Raw genomic sequence first — 18,737 nt, forward strand, 5'->3', positions numbered from 1 at the left:
ACTGTCTAGGATGTCATCTTCAAACATTTAAGCACTATTACAGTGAAAAAGCCCATATTTTCAAAGAACTCTTTATTCAATATTTTTATTTTGTAACTTTCAATTGGGAATATTTTCAGTAGGATTGGGAAAATTATATACTATTTTCAATTGGGAATATGACCCAACAACGGCTATAAAATAAGCCAAAAAAATCCCTGCAACTCATGGTATTTCCTTGTATGGATGGACTGTAAAATTGATATTTTTTACGGAAAACATTCATTACATGTCACGTTTCGTCCTGATCAGTTTAAACATTTTATTACTGTTTAAAAACACTAACTTCTAAATGCCATACTTTAAGCACTTTTGAATGTCATACTAACAATGTCAACTTATAAGATATGGCAGGTATTTTACAATGCTTTGTACTTTCAGGTATTTGTTTATCTTAGAGATAACCAAGAAACGATCTTCATAAACAATGTCGTATAAATTCGTCAAGAATGTTATTGTTTGTCATTTATAATCGTATTGAGCAACATTGCGTATCCAATTTAGAAAAAATAACCAAGAAACTATTGCTTGCCAAAAGATTTTCATGACAAGCGTTATAAATGAAAATAGAAACTGTCCAGTAAAAGTATTAATTATTTTCTCTATTGAAAACCTTATGTTTTCTCTGATACCAATTTCATATATACTAGATATGAAAATAAACTCACAAATATTGATAGGAAGCAGTCCTTTAACAGGGATATTCTGTCAAGGGTCTACTGCTTGCACTACTTTATAAATGATTAACCCTTTACCTCATATATACGCGAAACACCGCACTTTCGACCCCCCGCCCTCCTTTAGGCCTCAAATAGTGAAAAAATGTCCTATTTGGGCCCCAAACACATATTTTCGTTTGAGAAATGTTGCTAAAAAAGTGAGCACTTTTTCGGCGCGGCCCCCTATCCAAAAGATACATCAGGGGGTTGCCAGAAGGGTAGGGGGTGTGCCCCTTCTATTTTGGGGGTTTGAAGGGGACGCCAAGAAAATTTTGGACTTGTGATAGGCTAAATATGACCCAAGTCGATCCTACGGTAACGTGGAACCAACGTTTAAAAGCCTTTGACTCTATCTCAATCCCTTGAGAAATTGCAGCACTATAAATAAATTTTGATGGAAAAAATCAAGGCAAAATAGTGATTTTTGGCAATTCTGAGATGTCCCCTCGTTGCCATGTTAACAGGAAATTTAAGACTGAGCATGTCGTTACAAAGGCAATGGTCCAGTCAACATTTGTGCCGAGTTTGATTAGTATTGAAGGATTTTTCATAGTTTCATAGCAGTTTGAACTTGTAACAGTAGGCTTTTCAATGAAAACGGTCATTTTTCACAATATGCTCATGAGGGAAAGGGTTAATGGCGATTGAGATTAATTCAATAATCAATGTACGAAAATGGATTTAGAATATGTACTTTTTGCAGGTTTAAATTTAGATGATTTAATCACTAACAAAAGAGAGAAAAGCATGCTTTGTTTAGAGTTTAGAAAAAATATAAATAAATACAAAAATAAAAACAAAAAAACAAAAAAATCTGGGCATTTAATGTTATTCGGATATCATCATAGACGGAACCCACGGTACACATTCCGTAGGTTAATAGCCTGGGTTACCAAGGATGGATATCTTCAGAAAGAACTGTTACAGTAGCTTTTCAGAGAACTGAAGCTATAATCAAAATATATATATCATGTTTAAGATATATATGAATCATATATATGCAAGTATAACCTCTCTGTGAATGTGTTGTGAGGCAGAATCTTGTTATCAAATCACCTGACTCAGCAAATTCTTGTGGTGAACATTCTGTCACCATTCTAACACATTTTTCCAATCCAAATAACCAAAGGTGCAGCTCATATTAATATCAATTTACATGTGGTAGTGTGGCTGCAAAAGTGCAGATGTATAGACAAAAGAAAATAAGACACAATAGTGTAACAATCAATTGTATTTCTTTTTGTCTTTCATGATGAATTGTATCAATAATTGACTCTTAAAGATGATTTTTACATTAAAAACAATATATTTGTCCTTTCTTTTCCCTGTGATATAAAATGCGTTTGCTTCTATATAATGTCAGATTGACGATTTAAAAAAATCAAATAGAAAAACTAAAATAAACCGACTAAAGGATGCCTCATAACTTATAACAAAATCAGGAAATATATGTTATTATCTCACGCTTTATTTCTGTGAGCTAACTAACAAATTTAGTGAACTATATATAGTATTATTAGACAATAAATCTAAAAATGTCGAAAGAAAAAAGGATAGAATATTCTAAGTAATACTATAAAGTCAAGTTATTATTGTTTATGACCATCCGTATCATCATGTTACACAACTGTTATACTGTATTTGTACCTTTTTTTTAAAAAAAATGTGATCGAGTCAGTATCAAGCAGTTTTGATGATTTATTGCTTTGCCTCAGGCTTTCAAATAATGGATTATCTTCCATTCCCTCACTGTACATGCTTGACAAGAATCTTCAAAAACTTGACATTGCAAATATTACTTCCGATGATATTTTCACAACAAATTATTATTGCATTATTGTCATTCTTTATAACGAAAGGTGTAACTGACAACGTACTTCATAGTAGTTATTAGAAGGTAACAGTTCTTACTTTAGAAGTGACAGATGAGCAATTCTTGTTTGTAACTCCTATTTCTAAGTTCCTAGACATACAATGCCTGACATCTATTGATACTTCAAGGTTATAATTACAATTTTCAACCATCAAAGCTTTCACACTGTAAATTTTTGACAACAACACTGCTTTCTATGCAACATACACTGAGCAACATACACCAGAGATCTTTGTTATCATTATAGTTCAATGTAGGTAGACTACACAAAAAACACCTTAATATGTTAAATTTATGCAGGTTACTAGTATTGCTAATGTATTAAGCAGAAAAACAATATATGATCGATCAATCAACCATATTTTTAATGGAAGCTCACTAGCGTTTCATTAGAATTCAACTTGATGTTTTCTATATGGCGACACGTAGTAAATTTTACCTTCTAACAAGTATATATTCTTCCCGTTAAAGAAACATTTGAAAGTTCATTTTATCTTGCATCAACAATTGAATGAGATGGAAGGAATATTTACTTTGGACATTCTGTATTGAGCCAAGGCTCTTAAAAGAGAGCGCTCTTTGAATGTCTGATTTATTAAATTAAAAATGTATCTAAAATGCATTACAATCGGTATGATCATAAGAATCTAGGCTAAAGAAACATATTTTAAGCTGATTTTCCGATATACAGAATTGATTTTTCGGATATACTAGACAGTGTCTCTAAGGAGTTTAGGTAATTGAATATTTCTATTAGAGTGTGCGCCATTAATGTCAAGGATCAAGGATCACATACTTGTATGTTATGTTCTGCATGCCATCCTGTTATAAATGTAAATTATTATGTCTTATCAATCAATTTTATGGTGATAATATAATTATCTGTCAAAGTTTTAAACTTTTGAATTAATGTCAAAAAAGTGATAGCTAAGTTAGCTTGTAAGTATTTGCATTTAAATTGCAATCCTTGTCAATATGTAGAGATTTCTGTCAAATCCGACAGAAATTAGATAGAAAATATCCATCTTATATGTAGACCACATAAGCTGTACCAGAGTGTTTAAATTATATTTTGAATATTTGCCTACACTTTGATATTGACACCCAGTTATTTGAATGGGTCATTATTTTGTTTGAAATAAAAATATTTGATAAAATATATACATGAATTTAGATTAATATATGTAATGAAAAATAATTATAAATGTTGGTATTACATCCATATCATCATATTCATTAAATATTGAGAATAAAAGATAAAATGATACCTTGTGATATTTTGACACTTTTTTTGAAACAGCTTATAATGACAAGGTCCTATAGTATATAAATTTTATGCTTCGCTTTTCAGCTTTTCAGAAATCATTGTTTAAAGTTTAATGAACTTTTAAATTATTTGTTATTGAAATAACACATTTACTGAAAATACCAGAATGCGTTATATCTTAAATGCGTTTTACATGTTTCAATATTCGATTACCATTCTTTGTGAAATGATATTTGTATAAAAAAATTAAACGGATACAATTGTGTTTTACTTCTAACAGTATAAAAAAACTATAAATGTGTAACTCATGTCGTTGTTTCAGACACACACGATGTTAATAAAAGAATAATGCTCTATGAAAGTGACGAGTTTCAAGCTTGTTCTAATTCATAAATTTTATGTTGTTTATCAATGGGTTAAAGGAATTGTATTCTCTGTTTAGCCCTTGATTTGCTTCATAGAGATATAATTTGATGAAATATATGGGCTACATTTGATTGTTAATATGAATAATGAACAGCATCTTTTCCGGCAACGCTACAAATATTTTTACACTACCTGTAAAATCAACCTTTATTGTTAATCATGTTTGATAAACGTCAGTCAGTCAATCGTCCCTGTCAATCATATGATCAATATAACTATGTCATCAATCATATTGGAAACAGGTTGTTTTGTTAGGCCAGTTTCCCAAACCAAACAAAACATTTCATGGTCTGAATATTCTAAATAGACAAACACTTTTCTTTCACCAAAAATAACGATTCCCTCCAAATGCCATCAATCATTTTTTGTGGTAATTATCTAAGTGATAACCTATTAGACTATTGTGTGTGTCTGTTTGTAAATAGGCTATTTCAAGCTTTGGCCGGATCGTATTTTCTCAAGTTGATTGCACTCATGGTGAACGCTCATTTGAATTACATATGAAAGCCTTTAGATACGTTCGAGGTATTTGAAAGATATGAGCTTATAATGTTTTACAAGACAAGTTCATATTTTATAAGACTAATGTTTCATAATCGCATTCAAAATACAATAAAATTATTTTTTTAGTTAAGTGATAATTTGAATAACAATTGAAAAGACACATTTAAGTTATTATAAAGTAAAGTATTTGCAAACAAACAGCTCTTTTAAATCAGTCATAGATATAGATTTTTGAACATCTGGAGTAAAAAACAACATAATTTAAAATTAATGCTTACACAAGAATCACTTTACAATCTTGTCAAGAATATCGGATACAAACGCATATTATGTTAGAATTTGTTGTGTTTTTGTCTGTGTCAGTAAGGATGTAGATTCAAGACAAACGTTTGAATCAATTTGGCCTTCAAATCCTGATAATGTAATGACTCCGCTAATTTAGTTTATAGTTTCTTCACACACAATAAGGTAATTTGAAAATAATCTTCAGCTTAAATTTAATATATTTCTATTGAGGCATTTTTGATTGTATTTTAAAAGAATTATTCGTTAGTAGTTCTACAGTTTGTGCATTAAATGACACACACAATTGTATTTTCTATTTTTTAATGTTTTACAGTCGTAGCACTTTTGTCAGAGATAAATATTTTCCCCATATATTACGTTCTATCAAATAAGTCTTACTCGCTGAAGTTATTTATACCGACAAACCGAATATCTTAATATGGTTCTAATTGTGACACATTGGAGTTGCATTCTTTATTCAGCTAAACGAACAAGAACGTGAATTTATTTGTTAGGTCTACTTACACACAGTCTTAACAGAAGATATGTAGATACCGGGCAGAGATACAAAGAAAATCACATACACGATTTTTTAAATTATACTTAACAAGTGTTTCCACGAATATTTATCTATGTTGCTGACATATCAACACAATTTCTCTGAGCTAAACATCAGACAACGTCATGATAGTACCAATCAAGTGTATAAAAATCAGAGAAAAAGAGCAGTACTCCGTAGCTTCCTATATATTTGTTAAGAAAATTGCCTTTTGTCCACCTCCATATAGCGCTGCTCGATATGTTGATAAATATATAAATTAAGCAAAATGAGATTCTACAGATATAGATAGTCAAGTGAAGCTGAAGTAAAATACTTTATACAGAAATATGACGAATTGTATGAAATGTATTCGCAAAACATCCGTTATGACTTTAGATGTTTCAACACAAGCTTTGTTTTTAATTTAATAATGTTGTATTAAACCATTAATTAAACGTTATTAAACTCATGTTATCACATTGTAAAGAAAAATACAATAACTTGTCTCTAAGGCAATAAAGTACCTTTATTTTATCATAACTTATGTAATGAAAATGATATAGTACACTCAATGTTATATGTCAAAGGTGAAATAACGATGAATATAACATACATGACATATAAAAGAGGTATAAAAGAGGTATATATTTGATTAAAATGCGTTTTAAATTTTGAATCGATTATGAAAATGAAGAGTAAAGCGTCAATAATTTAACTGACTTTTCAGTACTTATAGATATTAAACATTGTGATATAAAGGATAACTGAGAGACGATTTAACTTTAGTTTACAAAAAAAGAAACAACAACAAAAAAACAACTTTGACAATATGTATAGTTTTCGCTAACAATTTATTGTTCGTTTAATGCGTTTAACACTATTGTTCATAAAATAATAGAATAATCTTAGACGAAACATTTTCATGTTTCGTCTAAGATTCAACAAGATTATTATGCTGTTAAATACAGTACTGCTATTTAACAAAATAGAAATATTTAGCTTTGTTATGTTTGCCCCGGTTGAGATAATGCATGAGGCAGAATCTAACAATTGGAAAGTAATGTCATATGATAAAACAAATGCATTGCAGAAACTATGTCACAAAAGCGTTTAAAAAACATATTTGTTATGTTTAACATTGCTGTCCCAGAGGCTTCTTCATGATTTATTATAAAATGCGCACCATAAAAATTTATTACTTTTTTATGGACACATTAACTTGATTTGAATTTCTTAATCGAGTTTTGTCAATGAAGGAATATTTGTAATTGATATTAAAAGGCCGTGTTTCAAAAAAAAACAACGTAATTACATTTAAAGCAAAACATTATGTTTGATGCTACTATAATGAGAAAGTGTTGTTACGATTAGAGGAATAATAAAAATGCTGTTTCCCCCATTTGAACCGATTAAATGCTTCAATGTGATTTATTGCCCCTACCGAAATCTGTGTCCCGTTAACCGCATCATCATTTATGATTTGTACGTTCATTTTTTCGAATCTTGAAAATGAACAAAACGTATTAATAATAGTAGATTTCATTATCCATTCCTAAGTAGATGCCATTATACAATGCCTCACACTTTCAGGTATTTCCTTATGTTAAAAAATAGCCAATTTACCTCCGCAATAAGGCATCTTCCCGCTGCGAAATTTATCTTGTGTCATTTATATGCATTATTGTCAGCATACCGAACGCAATCTAGAAATTATACATAGTTTTATAAATAGTTTACAGTTAGAACGTATTATGTAATGCTTGTAAAACCAGGACATACTCTGGTAAAAGTATCATACTGTGACATATTCGAGCACTCTTATATTGATCATTTTTGTAATATAAAAATTATTTTGGAAATGAGTGACATTCTATTCAAGAAAAGTAAGTACATTTAAACAGAAATGTTTTTAAACATAACTTACTAAATAGGCATATGTTAAAAAAACATTATTGTTCAGTGTAAATATGAATACTGCTTGAAATTAAACACGAAACAGTATTATGGTATATTTCAAGTCTTTAAAATTATATATCCTGTTAGAATTTACATTTATGATCTGTTTCCGTCAAAGATTATAACATGGTAAATCGCCTAAGGCAAATTGACAGCAGATGGCTGAACGGTAATTGGAAATGAATTTGTTCTTTAAAAGGAAACGTCTAACGTACAGAAAAAGCACATTGCAATTTAAACAATTGACAAGTCTTTTTGACTTTACACTTCTTGTTGTAAATACATATTAAGATATTAATGTGATCCTCAAAATATAAGCAGGGAAAACTTTTACGGCTTGCGGTAGATCTTTTAGACTGATAAAGATGCATCACCGGAAAACTTGTCGAGTTATGTGCCTATCCAAAAGATACAGGTGTGGCAAATAACAAAATATTTACATGTACATGTACCTACAAATAAGATTGATCTCTATATCTCCTGTTACCATTGAGGTATAACTAATGATGGAAATCAAATCATTATTATCTCATTAGAACTTTGATTTTACCGAGGCAATCATATGAATTGCCATTATCTCATTAAATTCTAATTCATAAAATAGTACATTTTTTCATCAAAACAAAATGTTCAATGTTTGTGTGGAAGTTTCAGTTTTGTAAATAATTATCTATTCTACTATGATATTTCAAAGGCGCATTAAGCCTCAGAAATAAATACATTTTTATTTAAATAGAATTGACACAGTCATGTTAAACGATGTTGTAATAATTGATTATAACACTTTAGATTTTTAAATGCTTCTTTTTATCACATGAAGAAAATAGCGCTGAACGTAAAATAGTTCGTTATAAAGATATAAAAATGTAAACAAAGTGGTATTTTGACTCCAGTACAAAAGAACATATTACTTTATTTTCTAAAAATGCAAATTAAGCAAACATTTGTTCAGCTATATGGCTAATAAGTAACCCTTTGTAAACATTTAACTTTTTTTTGCAACAACATATTTTGCAAAAATAAAAATTATAGCAGTTTTAGATTCAATGAACCTTTAAGTAAAACAAAACGAGATATTGCATCACGAGTACTATTGATCAATTCACAAAAATAGAAGTCTATGTGGGGTAAAATCATTTGAAGGTAAAAAAAACTATATAATCTGATCCCAAAACCTTCTGTTAGATACTGTAACAGTATTTTTACTGATAGTGTATTGATTATAAATAAGCAGACATCAGATCTGTCAGATTTCTGTCAGATTCCTGTCTAATATGACAACAATTAGATTGAATTTGCAAAAAGTCACGTTAGTTAGTTTGTGGTTATTTATCTTATATATGCCGATATTTCGTTTTGAAATAGAGACAAATAAAATACCTTAAGAACGCAGTAAACAGCAAAATTAAAAATATTATAGGCTTGGTTTGATTAATCCTTTTCATTTACAGTACTGGAATGTGCAAGCTACCGTTCATGTGTCCTCTAGCACAGACTAAGGCTGAATTTTACATTTTAGTATGGAAATGGTGAAATTTTGAAGTTTCATTTGAATCTTAAGTGCAGTATCAACTCTATTTAAAACTTTGAAACTTACAGATAACTGAAATTTATCAATATTAAAGAATGTTTTGAAATACGATGTTTAGTCTTGAATACATACTAACATATGTATTATGGAAGAACATCAATGAAAAGACAAAACTTTAAAGAAAACAAAGACAACAAACAAAAACTGATTTTTCAAAAAACCTCTTAAGTAGAAATGTAAAACCCATTAAAACTCATAGCTCTGAACTAACATGTATAATCAGTGGCCAATAAAGGTTAAAAAAACATACTTGTGCTATAATCAATACATGTGTCAGATTGGAAGAAGTGAGTGCTCATTTTATGTGTTTGTTAATGACGTGATTTTATCATTATTTGTACACATAAGAAGGGAATGTAGAGTAACAGGAAACAATTGTAAAATCTAAGTTTAAACTTTAGACAGCAACTGCAGAAATATTAATTAAAGCATTTTAATTCTATTTAAGACAACTGTACAAAAGACCGTCTGGTAGAAGGTCTAAATCTTTTGTAACAGTCTCATAGTTCAAATATAAGAATATTTGTACTGACAAAAATTACCTCAACAAAACAGACTCGACGGCAATTAAAAGAATATTGTACATGTATTTGTAGATAATAAGCTTTTTTTCTTTTTTCGGTTCTAAAGATTGGTAAAAAAGAAATGTAATTAACTGTTTTCATCATTCATCGTCAGTAAATGTAAAATAAAAATATAGATAAAACACATGCATTTAAGTTCTGACTGCTTGCATTATATTGTTAGGTTTATATACACATCGTTCATATTAATCTGATAGTAACGCACATCACAAATTCTCCTGAGAAATTAGGAAAAAGTATGTTTCTTCTTATTTAGTTATAAAGTTCAAATCCACTGCCATACTTTCAAATCAACTTTGTAAAGAAAAATTGATATGAAAGTTTTCTCTTACATACAGGCTTTATATATTTTGTACTAAAAATAGTAATATTGTCTTAAACAATCGAAAACATACAAATACTAGAAAATGAGTGATCCCTCGGAATGAAGTTTAGTTTATGAATGGCTTAATGAAATGATGTGCGCGATTACCTTTATTAATTAATTCATTAATTTCTGTATTCTATTGATTCGAAATTACATTTTGTTCATTGATATCAAAAAGACAGCAATCGACTTTAGGCCAAAGTAACGTGCTCTAGAAAGATAAAGAAACCACTTTTACAAGGAATGCTGATTTGTTTACAAATTTTATTTCTCATTTATGATAGTTTTGGAAAGCATTTGCAAATTCATGTAATTAACATCTTCTAAATCAACATAAGTCAAGTTTGCATATATTTGATTATTTCCTACAAATTTTGCACATTTCCTACAAATTTTGCACATTTCTCCAGAATTTCTAGTTGATACTTACTGTTTACAAGCACGATAATACAGGACATACGGTCAATTTAGTAAAAATGATCTTTTTTTTAATTTCAAACCTTTTCAAATGATCTGCAGATTAGTTTACCATAATTCATGAGCAATTAGGATATTAAATACTTATTATAACATGTAAAATAAAAGAAGCGTAATAAAATTTCGATTCATTTGAATTAATGATGCTTAAAATTGGAAGAAATCTAGTAACTTGATAATTATCAAAGGTAAACAACGGTATGTATTATTGTTAAATGGTGAAATAATCTGGTGCGACTTCTTTTATTAAATGTCTATGAAAACTGGTAAAATACCATTCTCGTTTCTATTACTGACAAATTACCATGTTCTTTTTAAGTCACGCGTATAATTTGAATTAACTAAAATTCCAACAATGCACTTGATATATAATAACTGGTCTAAAATAGAAACAAAACTGTTATCCATTTCTTGAGACATCTGCTGAAAATGAAAAAAATGATGTTTTCAAACGCCAAGGTTAATAAGAACATACTGTGAATGTATAATGAAATGCAAATATAAAATCAAAATGACAGGTGTCATACGTACTTCGTACTTGTAACACTAATGCATTTTATGATACTTACATTAATTTAACGCATGAGGAATTAGACAATCAGATTCAAGTGAACTTGTCCATAATGGAAGGTATGTAATACCACAAACTGTTGATGTTGAAAGTATTGAGTAGCTTACATGATAACAAACCAAGAAATGTCTGTATATGAATGGTGTTGGTTAGTTTGAGATACATAATCCGATATTTCATATTTATGTTTTATAGCAAATGATAAATTATACTAGATCAAAATATTATTTCTCATCATATTACTTTCAAAAATATCTAAATATCATACAAGTGATTATTTTTTATTGCTTGCATCAATATGTTAAATACATATGAAATATGTTCCAATAGAAGACCAATGTACTTTAAGTGCAATGTATTGTCAAGTAGGGTACATATTTATATATATATTTGTATATAGTTTAAAGTGACTTATAGGCCCAACGTGGCCGAGTGTTGTAATTTGTTACATGTATGTTTATTATATTGTGCTATTAGCACAATGTCACTATAATAAAATTTACTTACTTACTGTACTTACTAATATATATGTATCAAATAAAGGTAATTCGTATCTGTTCTTGTTTTGCTGGCAAAAATCATAGGCTTTTATACCTAACATGAGCAACCTGACCGATGAGTTCAAAATCAACGATTCCTTAACGGCAGAATTTTAAATAAAATTAGAAACATATTGATAATAAAATAACATTCTTATGAGAATCTGAAAAAAATGCCTGAAATGTATTATAATATATTATATATATTTATATATACATTGTAAATTATTATGTTTTTCCATTTATTTCAAATGATTTATCAATCATATTTACTTAAAACTGCTAACATATATATTGTCATTTTTTAATTATCATGTATTATTATTTGCATTTTTTACATATTTTAAAGGCCTCCTTATTTTATCAGTTAATTCTACCACCGTATTCGATCATTCACATGGTTAAATGTTAAGTGTTCTAACCCTTTCATGATTTGCAAATACAAAATGAACCAAATAAATGATTGCAAAAAAAATATTATCCAAAACTTATCAATCTTGTATATAGTTATTGCCTAAGATAGTGTCAATACAATAATTAACATTTATATGATGTCTTCTGCATTTAAATTGAACTTATTTTTTACTATTATTAATATTGAAAGCTTGCAATGTTCAGCAATAAATACAAAGAATGTTTCGTTCGACACAATTACTTGATTGCCGGTATAAAATTATCGTTTGATACCAGTAAAATAAAGAACATATTTATCTAAGTTAAAAGAAATCAATTATGTTGAGCAAAAGTACAAACAATTGTCTTCGGTTGATAACATGCCAAACGCAAGGTAAACATCATTTCGTTAGAATATCAAATACATAACTTCGGCAAACATTAAGCTTAAAACCAATATATTGATGAAAAACATTCATAGACAAAAATGTTTAACAAGTTGAAACATACTGTTTGTTTTTTTCGGTTGCATCACTGAACAAAATCCAATATGTGAAGCACAGTAAATACATTAACAAGTACATTTGCTAATGCTTAGTTTATCATGAACAAGTTTTAAATTTGATACACAGTTAGTTTTGATACTGATCCAATTTTTTGTCTTTGATATACGAAACTCTGTTAATTCATCTAACACTTTTAATGAGGAATCCTGTACGAAAATATACCTTTGACTCAATTCGATATTTCGGCAATCACCCGCTAATTAAATAATAATTGTATGGCAGGATAAAATTGTAACAGTTGTAAAAACCTTCAGTATTACCAATGCTTTTAAGAAATTATTGTATTGTTTTACATACGGGAAACGAATGGTTATTTTTGTAATATAATTTAACGGTGAGTTCTTTTGAAACACGGGTCTAAAATACTAATGAACAAAGATAGTTACGTGAGCAAAAGACAAATTAACTAAGGTACAATTGAATCTTATATTCCATAAAGAATAAATGTTTACCTCAGATCCAAAGGACAAGTAAGGGTCATAGGAACTCGAGAACGGGACCGCAGATTGCGGCGCATATTTTCGATCGTGTAACGGTTTTTAAAAACGTTTCAGCTACATCTAAATATCACAGTATTATCCGAGTATATGGCCTCAAAAATATATTATCAATTGAACCCAATCTGTTACTTTTAAAACTGGTCAAACTTTAAGGTATTATAAAAAAAGACAAGGAGTGACCTCCGCCATTTGCCACAACGTTCGGCATGAGTTTTGCACCTTTGGCTACAATTGATTACTATTTTTTAAAGAATTTTGTTCCCGTTATCGTTGTTAACAATCAGGTATCGTCTGGATATAACATTCACGGTTTATTGTTTACACGTGATGACGTGTATAGGCGGCCATATAACGGGCGTATTCGTGTTTTGATTTGTTCACATGGAGAAAACAGACACTTTAGACTATAACAGTAACATGGTCCAACTGATATTGCGTAACTGAAAAAAATAATATTAAAACATGATCCATAGATAAATATTTTAGGCACTCATCTGGTATTTATTACAAGGAAATGTGAAAGTTTTCCATGCATTGAGTGACATAAAATGAGTACTAGAAAAATTAAAACAAAAATCAAGCATATCAAGGGGGATAACTTACGCCGAAAGTTGTGGTAAATGGCGGATGTCACTCCTTTTCTTTTTTCAATATGCCGTAAATTTGACTGATTTTTTAATTAGCAGATTATATTAAATTATATTATTTAATTAAAGACCACCCACTCGCATAATATGAAAAGATATTCAAAGGTCTGACAAACAATATGTAAAGCCGGTACGGATTAGGATTTATGCGCCGGAATAGGCGGTCCTGTTCCAAAGTTCCTTTGGTAAGGGTATAGCAAAATGTAGAATTTTGTTCTATGTCCTGTTTTATATTTTTAACAGTCAATTAAGCTAAAATTACCTATAGGTTACATTAGTCTTAAAAGATGGAGACGTCAGACATTTCACACTTTATCTCTACATCATTTTGACCGTTAGACAAATTATACCCATTTCGCATGCATTGATAGATCTGTGATATCCGGTTAAATGTTATCATGTGTAAAAAAGAATTTTATCGTTTTAAGTTTGTATTAAGATAGGGCAATTTTCGAATTTGTATATTAAATCATTTTTGGACTTTGTGTCTTAGTATGACTTGCTTTTTTATATAAGAAATTGTCTTCATGGATAAAAATACTGATAGAATGCCTCATCGTGACATTTGGTACTAAAAGATTCTTTGTTGTCTTTCTATTATTGCGTTAATATTACTACATGCTCTTAAGTATTCTTAAGGGACTGATGTCATTCTGTTAAAACACTTAGTTCTATTGCTAAATAACAGTTCAATAATGATATATAATGTCGTGTAACAGTGAGGTCAGAGAAGAGTTTTGGCTAAAGAAGGTAGAGATTTTAGTAAAATGTAGCTGTGGAAAAGAACGATACCATTGATTTTTAAAGATCCAGTATGTTATGTGATTGATATTGTTACTGTGTGTATACCACACTTGCAAAAAATTATATATGTATATAATAATGCAAATATAACAATTTTCAAACATCGAAGAATATGTAAAATGTGTACTGCAAATATTTGTGCACATTTTATTTAATCAATAATTTATATGCATTCATATCTTATTGGAAAATTTGACTTAGAATTTATAGAAAATAAATTTCTTATTACCTCCCTTTATTTACATGAAATGCTAAATTGGGTAATATCTTTATAAATAATGCTTATTTGAACTTACAATATTGACAAATCTTAATTTGAGCACCATATTTATGAAATAAAACCATGAAAAAATGTGTTACAGGATCCTTAATTTGCACATACTTCAGCTATAATGAAAGTTATCACTAGCATAATTTGCTCAAGGTCATGGCCTTACTTGAAATCATAAACACACGTTTTTGCTTTTAAATATTAATTAACAAAATTCAAGTAAAAGAAATGGTTTTGTTATCCCTATTTGCAACCACAGGCTTCCTGTATTATACCAATTTGTCGATTCTACAGATGTTTACTTGAACATTTTGCGCAAATATATAAAACACGTAAATTCTGCCCATTTTTAATGCATTTTATGCGATTTTAATGCTCATTTTAACTCTCCTATTATCATTTTTGTTGATTTAATCTTTTATCACTTGTTCTCACTGTTTGGTATCAGGAATTTCTTTTAATTTTTTTTATAATCGTATTCATTTGTTGATTTTATTCTATCTCATTATCGCACTTGGCAGCAACTCAAATTTAATCATCCTGTCAATGCATTTATAAGTTTTGTCAAAAATCGTTAAAATACTATATAAAATGGTAAAGACCTCAAGATAAACAGATGTATCAAATTAAATAGTAAAAAATAAAAAAAAAACACGAAAAACTATCAATTATTGACATGACTTTTTATATCTAATTAGCATTAGTTGCAATTTGATAACTTGTTTCTTAAGTAAATTATAAAATGCTTTGAATATCTATCCAATTTATCCCTGAAATTTATATATGTCAATCATGTCAAGAACAAAAGTTATATAATGTGTTACGAAAATGACTTCTATTCAGGAATTATAAACTAGATAATTTTTAACTTAATATGATGCAGCCAATAACTATATTTTAAGCTTGGCATTTCTCATTTTGACTATTCTCCAAGGAGACTATAAATTAATTTTTGATTCCAATATCAGAATAAAACAGTTTGAAGTGAGAACCTATATCAGTACAGCAACTAATATTCACGTAAATTTTTCAAATAAATTCAATAAAGATTTAATTTATGTTGGGTTTTAACAAAATGATAAATTGAATATCTCTTACTTTGTTTTTCTTTGTAGCATTAAGCTTGCTTAAATATATATGCACTACACCAAAAAAATATAACTTTGACTCAATATGAATACATACTACTGTTTGCTATAACAAATGAAGAGAAAAGCTATAAGTAATTATAAATAGACAAATATCAAACAAAACAAAAATAATGTTCTTATATACATGTATGATACAAATTCGTTCGGTGAAACTGCACTCAAAATATATAACGAGAGTCAATTAGAATAGTATACAATGTGAGCTTTAATGACCTTATGACCGAATTTTAGAATTGATAATAACTTTGTTTAACGGAAACATTTTGAGGTTCATTTGAAGTTGAGATTTTCTTTGCTACTTGCTATCTTGTGATTACAAGTATGATTTTATAATTTCAGATCGTAAAGATGTTGATCACAATTGTTGTGTTATTCGTTCTCTGCTGGCTTCCACTTCATACATTCTTTCTGGTGCTAAACTTTACAGAAAAACTGGACCACGACTCTCTTAGCCTTACCTACTTTATATGTCACTGGATAGCAATGTCTAACAGCTTTGTCAATCCAATCGTTTATGGAACACTCAACGACAGTTTTAGAGTAAGTTGTTGTTTTTATTAACTTATGTTTACCATGTGTAATCTTATAAATATGTAAATAAAAACAATGTTTAGTCTTGGGATGTATTACAATTAATTGATTGATTGATTGATAAAATTTAACAAGAAAATGAAAATGTACATCGTTTTTGTATATACAATTACTGTATTCTAAAAAATGCTAAACAATTTTTAAACTGAATACATTTTGCTTAAACTAACTTGTCTGCAGTCATGGTCTATTGTTATCTTTCAGGCGGATTTAAAACAACTTATATTCCGGTGTATTCCTATTCGAACAAGAGCGGGAACAGCAAGACACGGAGCCGTAAAACTTAAGTACCCGGCAGAGAAATACAAATTGAACTTTAACACAAAGAGACCTGCACAGAGATTAAACTATCAAAGTCAAAGAAGCTATGAGGCCAATAATTTTGAGGACTGTTTTAATTCATCGTTTTCCAGAAATGCTTCCGTGATGAGAACATATGATACCTCATGATATGTAATTTTGATATGTTCCTTGTGATATAAAATAAATTCATTGTTGTATACTCTGAGTTTTTTTTACTATAAGAATCAGGAAGGCTCTTTCCTTAGAAATAAGAACTTGTTGTACATGTATAAAGGAATAACATTTAGGCATGATTTACGGATTCCAAGACATATTTAATTAAATACATTTGTATAATTATTTATATACATGTGTCCTAAAATACTAGAAAAATCATAATTATAGGAAGACTGAGAAACAAAAACTGTTTCTTTTATACTCACATAATAATACGGGCGTTATTTGAAGAGAAATACAGGGGGCATCAAAGCATTATTTATACAATCAATTTATTTGTCATTTCGCAAGGCGTTTCACCGAACATAAATTGCCTTTTCTGACATCAAATCAATTCATGTGAGTCATGCACTTGCTGTGATTAAAATCAATGAGTTAGCAACATATCTGCGTTAAAATTTAATGCACTCTTCAAGAATTTATAACCTTCTTCATCTTATAAAGCATAATAGTCGTTCTCAGTTATTGGGATATATGAAACATTGAAATTCTTTAATTAAAAGAAAATATTTATTCTTAATTCTGTGTTCCTGTTGTTGGCGTTGTAAGTCAATCCGTTTCTGTTAACGTCACCAGCGACTTTCCACATTATTCATAGAGGAAGCATTCAGATGCACCTTTGTGGATTATTTCAAGCAGGAACTGAATAGACAAAACATTCAAAGTATATTTAAAAATAAGATTATTTATTAATAGACAAATTATCGCTTAATAACTCGTTACTTTTTTCAGATACAAAGAAATGTTTCTGAAACAAAGAATTGATTTAAAGTCAAGACGCAAATAATGAATTAAAAGCCAATGCACTCATAGATTTGCAACAAAACACTATTGCACTTGAAAATATGTTTCTCAAGTTATTAATCATCAATGAGAAACTAATTCTGAAGAATCTTACAACATATGCTCAGCGTTTGTCAAACTCCTGTTCTATAAGGGGATAAAACGATACACTTTGATGCATTATATTCAAGGTTATTACAATGTATTTAGTAAACACTTGGAATTAATGGAAAAATACTCGACTGTTTGAAGCAGGTACATTAAAACAATTTAAAAGTTCATAGTTGTGAGAGTACTGCCTTGTTACATTGAGTTTATTTAAAATGATTTTTACATTAAAAGTTGTATTTCAAAACTATAACATCGCCTAGTAAATAAGTATTAAAATGTGACCTGCATTCGTTGAAACGAATATATTTTTCCAAGTTAATATCTTATAAGAGAAGACGAATAAGTAAAAATACCGGATGATTTTAGACCCTTATAAGTACAATGTGCACTTTGAAAACTAATAAGCAGTCAAGAATAATGAACAATTTTTGGTTTCTAAAGGTTATGGGCATGATGGAAGCAAGAATTCAAAAATGAACATTAATTAGGAAAATATTTTTTACACATGTTGAAACATGCGGTTGTTCTAATTATAAGATAATTAATTTTGTTTGTACACAACATGAATATTCCTGTGATATTTTCAATCTGGCTGCTAATTTCAAGAGATAAAGAGTATAATAAAATAGTTTTAATGATTAAAGAATAAAAAACTTACTTCT

At 29.0% G+C, this 18,737-nt stretch overlaps 1 protein-coding gene across 1 annotated transcript in view; it reads left to right on the plus strand.

Annotated features, from left to right (window-relative positions):
• LOC132734870 (substance-K receptor-like) overlaps window positions 1-17,164 on the plus strand; it is a 40,564-nt gene extending 23,400 nt beyond the window's left edge. Inside the window, exons 2-3 of the mRNA XM_060721730.1 lie at window positions 16,411-16,611; window positions 16,867-17,164. Of these exons, the coding sequence (XP_060577713.1) occupies window positions 16,411-16,611; window positions 16,867-17,112 (447 nt within the window). The 3' untranslated portion in view covers window positions 17,113-17,164. The remainder of the gene's footprint in view (window positions 1-16,410; window positions 16,612-16,866) is intronic.
• The last annotated feature ends 1,573 nt before the right edge of the window (window positions 17,165-18,737 follow it).

The sequence above is a fragment of the Ruditapes philippinarum genome, unplaced genomic scaffold, assembly GCF_026571515.1.
Source record: "Ruditapes philippinarum isolate M1 unplaced genomic scaffold, ASM2657151v2 ctg78_1_1_1_1, whole genome shotgun sequence".
Classification (NCBI taxonomy): Eukaryota; Metazoa; Mollusca; class Bivalvia; order Venerida; family Veneridae; genus Ruditapes; species Ruditapes philippinarum.